At 29.5% G+C, this 12,465-nt stretch overlaps 1 protein-coding gene across 1 annotated transcript; it reads right to left on the bottom strand.

The window, feature by feature from the left end:
- Positions 1-10,692: 10,692 nt before the first annotated feature.
- Positions 10,693-11,637, bottom strand: LOC130983952 (uncharacterized). The gene has a single exon (XM_057907563.1). It carries the CDS (start codon positions 11,635-11,637, stop codon positions 10,693-10,695), a length of 945 nt encoding a protein of 314 aa, XP_057763546.1.
- Between the last annotated feature and the right edge of the window lie 828 nt (positions 11,638-12,465).

Raw genomic sequence — 12,465 nt, 5'->3', positions numbered from 1 at the left:
GAATTATTTTATGATTTAAATTATTTAAGAAAAGTATTATGTTTTAAGGTTGATTTAAATATGAACAGTGTTTATATTTTGAATTTGACTTAAGAATTTTATTTGGAGGAGTTTTAGTGAACTTTAAAAGTAATTGAATTTTGATTGAATGATTTCATTTTGCAACGTCTTGGAAAAAGTTAGAGCATTAATTTTAAGGACGAAACTGGGATTGGTTTTGGTTTTAAAATTGGTTAGAAACTTCTTATTTGTATGATTTAGTTTTGATTTGATTTAGAAACTTTATTTGATTAAATTCAATTTAAGAAAACAATGATTGTTAAGGATTTCTAATGAACGTAGAAAATGAGATTGGTTGTCATTCCCCTAAAGTCTAGAGGCCTTGCTGAGGCGTTTAACTAATAGATGGTTTTCCTTTTTCTTTTGAAAGAAGAATTGGTTTAAGTGAAATTGTTTTAAAGGTTTCGGAGAATGTCACAAAGAGGTGGTTTTGATTTTAAAAGAAAAAGAGAAGATAAATCGGCACGTGTGATTATGATAATAATTGAAAGGTTACGAGAGGGTGACGGAAAGTAAATAGTTATGGTGCCGATGTGAAAATGTTAAAATGATTGTGCGGGGACGCCCGTAAATATGGAATAGCTTCCAAGAGAAAAGGTCACATGCTTCAGCTGGAGAATCCGCACCTGCAAGTACTTGCAGAGGTCATGTTTGGCACACTTCAGCTAGAGAATCAGTCTCTGCAAGAAGTTTGAACCTTGCAGAGATTATGCCGCTAGAATGCCTTATCTAACTTGCGAGTCGGATTGCGTCGGATGCGGGTCAAAATCGATAAATGAACTCATTACCTGCGATAGGAATAGGCATGTGATGAATCCATATTTATTTTGGTTTGATTTGAGTGGATTTCATCATATAAATCCACATTTATTCATCTAAATAGCATACTTTTGTGTTCTCTCCCTAAATTGAGCTTAATTGTAAAAAAAAAGCTATTTTGTCCCTAAATTAGTCAATTTTATCCCACTGTTATCCCATTCGATGCCTTGATGGTTTTGATGAGTGATTTCAGGTGTAATAGGTTGGAATGGCTTGATAAGAGTGGAAGGAAAGCATGGAATTGGTATAAAATATGAAGAAAACAAAGGAGAAGCACACATTGGAGTGTGCGTGCGCACAATCTTCTGTGCATACGCACAAGAAGCACAAAGCCATGCTTGCGTATGCACAACCATACATGCGTACGCACAAGAAGGAAATTGGCATGTGTGCATATGCACAACCCTCTGTGCGTACACATAACAAGAAAATCAGCAAGTGTGTGTACGCACACATCTGTGCGTACGCACAGGTTCCAACGCATGACTCATTTATTACAAATCGCTGTTGACGATTTTTGGGCCTCCAGGACCCAATTTTGGGACTTTCTGAAGCTGATGAGTGCTATATCAAAGAAGTCCTCTTTCCATGTGAAAGGGGAGGGAGCAATTAGAGTTTAGTTTAGCATAATGTAATTCATTTTCTAGAGAGAGAAGCTCCCCCCTTGTCGCTAGAAATTAGGGTTCTTAGTTTACTTTTCTTGTAATTTTCCTTTTTAATTCTTATTCTAATCTAGTTTCTTCTACATTCCTTGTTTTCTTGTTTTAATTTCTTAGTTTATCTTGTCATTTTCTCTATTTTTGCCACTTTTATGTATTTGCACTTTTGTTACTTTAATTTATATTTAATGTAATTTTACGTTTCATGTCTTTTATTGCTTTATTGAATTGCTATTTTTATTATTCTTGCTTTTGGTAGTTGTAGAATTTATATTTCTTGTTATTTTACCATGCTTTATGTCTATGCACACCAAGTGTTTGATCAAATGCTTGGTTTAGTTTTTACCTAGTTTTTCTCCACTCTTGGCTTGGAATTGATGACTTTGGTGATCCTTGAGTCATTGATGTCCATTCTTGTTTGATACATTTGAGTAGTTAATTGATTTGGTCTCCATTGACTCTATGTGACCTTTAGTGTTGACATAGGACTTATGGATTGAAATCAACTATGCCTATTTGACTTATCTTTGATGTAAGGTTGACTAAGTATGATTAACTCTTCATAATCATCATGTATTTGTGGTCAATGATTAGGATAGGTAACCTTAGCTCTCAATTACTTGCCAAGAGGTTTCTTGCATTTTAATTTTTCTTGCTTTGACTTTTAGTTTCTTGCATGTTTAGTTTTCACACTTTTGGTTGAGAAATTGGGTGTTTGGGTGGAATTGAGTTGTGGATGTCCATTGCACATTGTGTGTAAATTGTTAATTGGTTTGGTTTTTCTTGACTCTAAGTGACCCATAGTGTTGAATTAGGACTTAGAGATTGGAATCAATTATGCCCTTTTGACTAATTATTCCACACAATTATGTTTGTGGTCCATAACTAGGATAGGAATCCTTAATTCTCCAATTCTCACCAAGAGCTCCTTTTAGTATCCAATTTCTATTTTCATTGCTTTTACTTGCTTTTCAATTAATTTCTTGCATGATCATTTACATTCCTTACTATTTACATTTCTTGCTTCTCACTTGCGATCACAATTCCTAATCCCTCATAGCCAACAATTGACACTTAATTGCAAATCCTAGGAAAGAAGACCCGGGAGTCTAAATACTCTCGGTTTATTATTGTGTTTTGATTGTGACATATCCTTTGGATTAAATATTTGATTAGGGAATTAATTGTTGGTCTAGACTATACTTTCAATGATGGAATTCTAATTTGTGAAAATCTAGATCAACGATAAATTCCTATTATTAGCATGCATCATCCTTGTTTGCATATTTTGCATTTGGTTTGGTGTTGTGAATTGTTTGTGGTTGCTTGAGTGTGTTTGTAATTTTCATTGCTTGTTAATTTAAAATTCTATGATTGGTTATTGTTTTGGGTCCTTGTGTCGAGCTGCAAATGTTTGAGCTTTAATAATACGGATTTAATTATCTACTCCCAACCCTACTAAGAACTCCCCAATTCTTACCCCCTATTTCCACCCCTTTCAGCTATAGGTGTGAATGTTTATTGTGGAGCTGCAGGAGCATAGAAGAGTATATTTACGAGTTGAGTTGTTAGAATTTATTTTTTGCTCATCGTTTATTCTTTTAGTTTTTATAGGGGTAGGACTTGTAATTGAGATTCTTTGAATAAGTCTATGTATATAAAGCTACCTAAATATATATACTTTTGTGATTAAGTTATTTAAAATAAAGTCTCCTTTCGTTTTCTTAATTAAAGTTTCGGTTCGTATTTACCCTCGATATTGACCACCTCGAAACCATGGCCTCCGTGGATACTTCCATACCCAGTCACTTCTCTTCCAACATGGTCATTTAAATCTCCTCCTAAAAAAATCTTATCTCCCAAAGGTATGTCTTGGAACAAACTCTCTAGATCCTCCCAAAACCTTAGCTTGTGTTGCTCATTCGAACCCACTTGCGGTGCATAGGTGCTAATCATATGAAAAGTACATCCTTCTACCGTAAGTTTGATAGAGATTATTCAATTACCCACCCTCTTGACAACTATTACGTCCTTCTTCCACTGCTTATCTATGATAATACTTACCCCAGTCCTATTCTTCACATTTTCCTGTATACGAAAGTTTGAATCCGGAAGTATCCAACGCCCTAGCCTTCGCGCCGACCCATTTTATTTCTTATAGGCACATGATGTTAATCTAATAACTTGTAAATTTGATTAAAGGCCATGAATATGATTGATTTGGTGAGGACAGTGGTCTCATCTTGCTCACGGATTAGGCAAGTTTAGGATAAAGAATCCCCTCTCTTGTGTTATGATTATGATTGAGAATTGATATTGGGCACAATCTCGTGAGAATGGTGGTATGCAACACTCACTTGAGATAATGTGCATGAGGCTTAGTGGGGACGGCGATACTTAAGGATCATGGAGAAAACGAATTTGATAAGTGAGAACGATGATACGTAACACCCACTATACTTGAAACTAAGAGTACAATTCGGTGGAGACAGCGATACGTAATGTCCACGTGAAATTGTGAGTACGACTCTGTAAGGATGGCGATACGTAACGCTCACTGGAGACCGGATGAATGATCTCTCATGAGGATGGTGATATGTAGCGCCAATGGAGGGGATGTTTTCTGAGATAGGGACGGCCTACCAACCGACATGTGAGCTCATGGCCTATTTAGGAATAGACATGCATCATTTATATTTGTGTGTATTGATTGGGTGTGCATCTTATTTTTGGCTTGCTTTTGGATTGATTTGTTGAATAATTGTATCTATATACTATTTGAACTAATTGCGTTATCTGTTCTCTCTACTTGTGTATCCTTTGTATTGCTTTGTATGTGTTCGAACAACTGAAAAATCCCTTATGATGGCGATGGTAACGTTGAGGGTTGTTCGTGATGTGATATATTGATATAATTGGATAATCAAAATGAGTTTGATTGATACTTGAGTTGTTGGGTAGAAACAAGGGTTGTAATTTGTCCCACTTGATTTGGGTTGAGATTTGAGATCACTAGTATGATTGAGACTTAGTCTATTTACCTTGTTTGAATTAGAAAGGATCCTAGGCTTAAACCTTGAATGATTGGAGTTTAGAATTACCTAGTGGGTTCATATCTTTTTACATAGTCTCTATTTGGTATTATCACTTTATTGAGAATTTTTGGGTTCTCACCCGTTGTAGGATTTTGTTGATTTTTAGATATAGGATGTGAGGCACCTCGCTGAGTGTGTTGGACTCTTGATGAAGTGAAGACTTTACTACTTTTGGATTTATTTTGATCTATGTAGTACTTTTCTCCACTTTTTTATATGTATTTGTATATTCCTCTCAGAGTTTTGTATTTTGGAGAAACAAGTTGTATTATGTTTTAGCCGGCCCTTTTTCGCAGGTCGAGACTAGTACTCTATGTATGTTATCTATGGATCTTATATATCTTTAGTTCTATATACTGATGCTTTCTTATCTTATGCACTTCAAGTGTGATAACGGTTATCGCTTTGTTCATCTTTCTTTCACAGGCTCCTAATTATATTATTCTTCAAATACATGTATGTATCTTTTTTTAGGCATTGTAATGCCTCACCACCTCTAATTTACGACTATAGCGTAAGGTTTTGTGTGGTAGGGTGTTACAATTTTGGCAAAGTTTCTTCTATAATTTGAACTCTCAGCCAAATATAATTTTTATTTTCTCACAAACCAAACATATTTTTAAATAATTTTAATGAAAATCGGCAGAGTTTTTCCTTAATTTAAAGACCTTTGCCAAAAAATTATCAATTTACGAAGAAAACTGTTACAAGCATAAATTAAACAAACATTAATTCAATAGAACAACAAATCCTAGCTGTTCTAGAGTGCAACCTTTTATTACTCTGCAATTTTTTTTAGCAAACAAGAATTTCGAGAAGGCTCCACTAGACAACCTTCTTCCACTTCTGTCCTAAAACTCTATCATAAAAAAATAAGTACAGCATAAAACTTAAACAATATAGCACATTTAGAGACAAAAAACCAATCTGAGTACTGCACGAACAACCCCCGATTAAAGCTACACGACGTTCAAACAAAAAAAGAAAATCCTAAAATAGAAATAAAGTTTGTGAAATATAAAAATTAATGATAAAAACTTATGTATATTTATAAAATTAATTAATCTAATCCCAAAATTCTAATTAATAATAAAATTAACTTAATTAATCTAAAATCAAGTCTAAATTAGTCTAAATCCAAACCTAAAATAATTTATATCCTAATTACCTTAAACCTTAACCTAACAAAATTTAAATCCTAAATACTCTAAGCGTAGCTAATTTACTATATATCACAATTTCACAACATATTATTTATAAATGAGAATTAAAATACTATGTCATAATTAGAAATAAAAATTATGTAATAACTTTAAACTAATTATAAGATTAATTATTTTAAACTAATTATAAAATTAATTACTCTAAACTAAGTATTCTAAATTTATTTTATATCACAATTTTATAATAATTCACTTACTTCGAAATAGTGGCAGCACAAAGACTTTTTCAGCATCATGATAACGACGACGAATGGTGGGACAAATGAGTGTAAGGTTAGGGTTTAGCAAATACAAACAATGAAAAAAATAGAAGAAAGAAGAGAAGAAGACATACCTGAATGAAGGAAGAAGGGTAACGTCGCAACTGACGGTGGCAACTGGTGGCAGTGAAATGACGGAGGCAGCAACTTGCAGGGAGAAACAATTTTCTCAACGGTAGAAACAAACTCCTAGTGGATGCTCCTCGATGGCAACGATGACTGGAGTCTTGGAAAGCAGTTGGTGACGGCAAAACAACGGTGAATGGTGGCGATGGTAGGGCTAACGGCAAGAGAGAAAGAGAAAGGGGAGAGAAGTGATATTGAAAATATTGCAAAAATGGGATAAAGAGTTCGCAAATTTGAATTTAGGGTCCATTTTATCGGTAAATTTACTAGTAAAATTTTTTACAAATAACATGGGGCTTGTGACCAGAATGGGGCATTTCCTTTAATTGTCTTACCATCAGTTTTTTCAATCGTAAATCCAACACTAAAATACACACCATCTAAATTTATTTTCGCGTCATTTGATACCGTCGATTTAGGATAAAAAATATTAATCCGACGATAATGTCTCGTGGATGACGAATTTAGTATTGTAATTATCGCAAAATTTGCTAGTAAAACCGACGGTAATAATATAGTAATACTTGACACTAAATCTAATTGTAAAATCGACCGTAATTAACGTTTTCTTGTAATGTATTAACCAATCTTATCAAAAATATTTTTTTATAAATAAAATATAAATAACTAATTACTAACTAATCTTACAAATTTGATTTTCATAAATAAAAATCCCATGACTAAGACATAATTTAGATACTTTTTTAATTAAAAAACATTTTATATGTATTTTATTTTTTTAATTAATAACAAATCTCATGATATTCATTAATTGTTAAAAAATATCATCATAAATATATTATATTGTTCACAAATAACGTTGAAAAGAGAGACGGATCGGATAAAAATTCAAGCCAAAACACACTACATTGATATATTATTGTTATGCATTTTAAAATAGTATAATGTGCATTTTAAAATAATATAATAATAAATACTTATTATGATTTTGACTGTCATTCAATTTCTCATTCTTATTTGAATGTAAAACAAATAAATAATTTGAATCTTTTAATATTATTAATAATTTTACATACATAATTTATATAGTCAAATGACATAAATATTATCAAAAAATAATAAAAATAAAATTTTTCATTAACCATCTGCAAAATATTGAGAGATGCTAGAAAATTAGTAAATTTTATGATCTGTTGTCATCAATTAATTATCATAAGTATTAATTATCATCTTTCTTTAAAAGAACAATATTAAAACTTAGTTGGATAAATTTTTTTGATATATATATATATATATATATATATATATATATATATATTAGATAAATAAAAAATATTATGTATTTATATTTTATACTTTTAGCATTGATAAATAAAAAAATTATGTATTTATACTAACAGATTTTGTGATCTGTAGTCATCAATTAGTCATCACAAGTATTAAATATCGTTTTTTTTAAAGAATAACATTAAAGCTTAGTTGGATAAATTTTTTGATAGAGAATATATATATATATATATATATATATATATATATATATATATATATATATATATATATATATTAGATAAATACTTTTAGCATTTAAAAGTAAAAAATACTCTTTAAAATATTGAAAAGAAATATTTTTATATCAAAATTTATTCTTATATTTATGTCTATTAGACTGTCTTTATTTATCAGGACAAAATATTAAGACATAAAAATAGAGACACAAAATTGTATTTGACAAGTAAAACATAGATAATTTATTATATATTTATATCTTAAAACACTAAATTAGTGTATTTTGTCAGGAAAAACATAAGGCTCTGGACGAAGAAATAACTTATTTTTTTATTTTTTATTATCACTATCAACTTTTTAAAATTCAATATTTTATCATTTTATTTTTGTTCTAAATTTTATTTAAAAAAAATAACAGTAAATTAGACTTCTTGTTATTTGTTCTATTTTATATTTAGTTTATTACTAAATAAAATATAAAAATATTAATTTTTATATTTTTATTTTCTATATTTTATTCTCAATATCTTGTCTTATTATATTATTAGACATGACTTTATTTATAGTCTTTTTAAATTTTATCAATTATTTCACGAAATATAATTATTGTTGCTTGTGCTTTTAAAAATAATTTTTAGTTTAATTTAACAAATATAAATTATTTTTTAAAACTAATTTTATTAAGTTAGTTTTAAAAAATAAAAATAAAATCCAAAACCAAGTTTAAAATACAAGATTCTATCGAATTTGGGAAGTCAAATCATACCATTTTTTTTCCTGGATTTAAACTTATATATTTAATTAGCAAATCAAAGAATTAATTATTTATATTTGAATATCTTAATATAAATTTAATTTATTCAAAATATGCCATTATAATTAATTGATATAAGATTGTGCAACTATAAAAGGCACACCAAAACAGTGTTGAAATACATTAGATAAATTCAAGAACTTATCGAGACAATATTTATTTAATCTCTCAAAAAAAAAAATGGCTGTCACTAACAACATAATTATTGGCATATTTCTCTTCTTTGCCCTGGTTTCTCAATGTAATTATTTTCAAATGCATGAATTTCTATTCTTTATCTTTTTCTTTTTTTTTATTTTATTGCAAAGGTGAGAATTTCAAATGAAAAAGTTTAGGAGGCCAGTAACTTTATAAAATTCTGGCCAGTATGTAAACAACAAAAAAAATAAGTCATTAGATAAAATTTCACATCATCAAATTATCATGGATAACTATTTGATGGCTATAAATCACAAAAATTGCTGGTCTCCTAGCACTCCTCATTTCAAATTAGGTGTATAATAAAAATGAGTCATAATATAAAATATATGTTAGAATATAAAAAATATAAAATAATATGTATGTATGTATATATATACCATTATAACTGATTTAAATTTTTTTTTACGATTACTGATTTTAATTTATTTGTTATTTTGGTACTAATATATATATATATATATATATATATATCATCAGGTTATAGCCAGTGCAGAGAGTCTGATCTTTTTCTTACACAAAAACCAACAGGGGCTAAAGTAAAAGGAAAGCCAGAGTGGCAAGTTGATATAAGCGCCAATTGTGCTAAATGTTATTTTCGGGGCGTAAGTGTATTTTGCTCAGGATTTCAAACCGTAGAGCCTATAAATACGTCAATTTTAGGCAAAGAGGAAGGAGGACTTTGTCTTGTTGCTAATGGTCGACCTATTACTCATTCGCAATCTGTTACCTTCAAATATGCATCGGACACTTCTTTTCCTTTTCACGTTCTCAAGCAACAAATTGTTTGCACTTGATTTTCCTGTACTTAAACATCTCTTTGGATACTTATATTATGTAATTAAAGAATAAAAGTTTCGTACTAAGAAACAGAAATAAAAGTGAAAATATATTATATATAATATTATCTTATCTTTTGATACACTATTTTTTATAATAATAGCATTTGAAAATTATCATTCTATATTATTCTATCTATGGTTTCAATACTATTAATATATTTAATTTAAGTTGTAAACAATAAATTGTATGTTTAATTTGTGATTTGATAAGTGTAACCTAAAATTATGGCTTTTACCTTTTATGCATAAATAAATTAAAAAATATTTAAGTTACCTGAATCTCCTAATTAAAATAAATTAATTACACAAAAATGTATTTTTATAACATTATATAAATAATATAGAATGATGTTATTTTAGTTTGTACACAGATAATGTTATAAGGTAGCACAATTTGTGTTAAAACTTTAACTCATTTAATATATAAATTATCCAAAAATGTAATAATTTATATTTGTGCATAAATAGTTTTGGTGATGTCAAATTTTTGTGTAAAAATTTTAACTCATTTAACATATAACATGTAAATCTTACGAAAAGTTATGAGTCTTAAATGGATATAGATCGTAGTAAGCTTTTTCAATTTATATCCTGTGGTTTATAGATAAAGACAAAAGTCCATCATCATAAATAATTTTAAATAAGATATTTTTTATATTTTTATTTTAAATATTTTGTGAAAAATAATAAAAACATATTAATTTATTTCTATTCTTACCTTTTCTTTATGAGATTCTAAAAAAAAACATTGGATATAATGAGATATATAACAAAAAAAAAATTAGTTTAAATCAAAGCCTGATATTTGTTATATTTCTCTTCTTGTCTCAATCTACAGTCACTGTTCTCATTTACTAATATTTTTCTCCTGTACAATATATTTTTTAAGAATAATAATGTTATACATTTTAGCATTTTTAAGAATAAAGTCCAATCAAATTAAATAATAAGACTTGAGATAATACTAATTCAGGGCGAAGCTAGACTAACTATTTAGGGGGGGCGATGTTTAATAATTTACTAAAAATATTTTATATTACTATTTCTATCGATAAAATAAAAAATTAAATATATAATCTCAATCAAAGTAAGACAATAATATATAAAAGTTACCACTTACAATTTTGTATCATGAAAATGCTATTCGACGTTTTTTTCTATTTTCAAAATCATCTATAATTGAATTTGTGTCGAAAATAGCTACTAATTCTTTTTCTATATAGATGACCAAATTGTCTGCAAGAAATTCATCAGCCATCTTACTTTTGAGTCTTGTCTTAACAATTTTCATTGCTGAAAAAGCTCTTTCTGTTGTTGCTGTAGACACTGGTAGAGTCAAAACAAGACGTATTAATCTATCAACCATGTGATAAGTTCTTGATTTCCCGGTTTCTTGCAACTTCTTGCACAATTCAGAAAGTGTACCAATGCCTTTCAAATGATTTGGTATATCATGCTGATAATGTTGCAACTGAGATTTCAAAATATTAAGCTCATTAGAAGGAAAGTCAAGGGGATAAAAATTCTCTGCTAACTTGCTAATTTCTTCAATATTAAATGATTTGAAATTGTCCTTAGGATCCAAAGCACAACTCAAAGTTAAAAGCTCTATTGTTTGCTCATTGAATCTACTATTCAACTCTTGTATTTGAGAGTCAATTGTTGCCAAGAATACATCTATTCGATAATGATGCTCAACTGTCACACTTGATTGACGAGATCGACCTCTTCCAAAAATATATTGTGCACTCATATTAGGGACTTCAATTTCATGTTTTTTACAAAAATCTTTAACATTTGCAAGAAAATTGCACCATCCACCACCTCTTAATTGTTGAAGAAGTAACTTTGATGTAGAAACAATATGCATTGCATTAAGAATATCTTGAGATTGTTGTTGCAGTGCTTGGCAAAGAACATTAGTGATTCCCATAATCTCTTTCATCAAGTGTAAAGTGAAAACAAATTCAAATGACAATAATATTTTACTAACACCATAAGCCTCACCTCTTTGTGCATAAGTTGTCCTGTCTTCAATGATATTATTGAGAACAATGTTGGTAGCAGTAAACATTTTAACCAAACTACAAATAGAATTAAAGTGAGAGCTCCATCAAGTATCCCCAGCTCTTTGTAAAGTGCTTATTTGATTCGCACCTTTGCCTATTTTTAATTCATTTTGAGCAACCAAGTTTGCATTTTCAATTGCTTGAACTTCTTGTAATTGATCATGTCTTTTTGAAGAAGCACTAACAATAGTGACAATAGAGTTTAATTGAGTAAAAAATTCATGAATTTGAAGTACCTCTCTTGAAGCTGCCACCAATGCTAATTGTAACCTATAAGCAAAACAATGTACATAATATGCTTGAGGAGAATCTTTAAGAAACAAAGCTTGCAAACCATTCCACTCACCCTGCATGTTGCTAGCACCATCATACCCTTGACCCCTAATATTTTCAACTTGGAGATTATAATGAGAAAGGACAGAAATCAATTCTTTCTTTAAAGTTGTTGCACAAGTATCAGTGACATGCACAAGATCAAAGAATCTCTCTTTAACAAAACCATCTAGAGTAACAAATCTCAAAACAATGACCATTTGCTCCTTTTTAGATTCATCTCTAGCTTCATCAACAATAATATAAAATTTGGCATCTCCAATCTCTTCTCTAATTGAATTTCTCACCTTAGTAGCAAGAATATGTAGAATTTCTTTTTGGACATCATTTGAAATATACTTAACATTTTTTGGAGCATTTTTCAAAATATTCTTTTTCATTCTTTCATTGTAAGATCCCAAAAATTTCAACATTTCCAAAAAGTTACCTCTGTTGCTTGAACTTTGCCTTTCATCATGTCCTCTGTATGCGCAACCTTGAAATGTCAACCATCTAATGCA

The sequence above is a fragment of the Arachis stenosperma genome, chromosome 1, assembly GCF_014773155.1.
Source record: "Arachis stenosperma cultivar V10309 chromosome 1, arast.V10309.gnm1.PFL2, whole genome shotgun sequence".
NCBI classification, from domain to species: domain Eukaryota; kingdom Viridiplantae; phylum Streptophyta; class Magnoliopsida; order Fabales; family Fabaceae; genus Arachis; species Arachis stenosperma.
The sequence above is the reverse complement of the archived record's forward strand: the minus strand, read 5'-3'. Positions and strand labels throughout refer to the sequence as shown.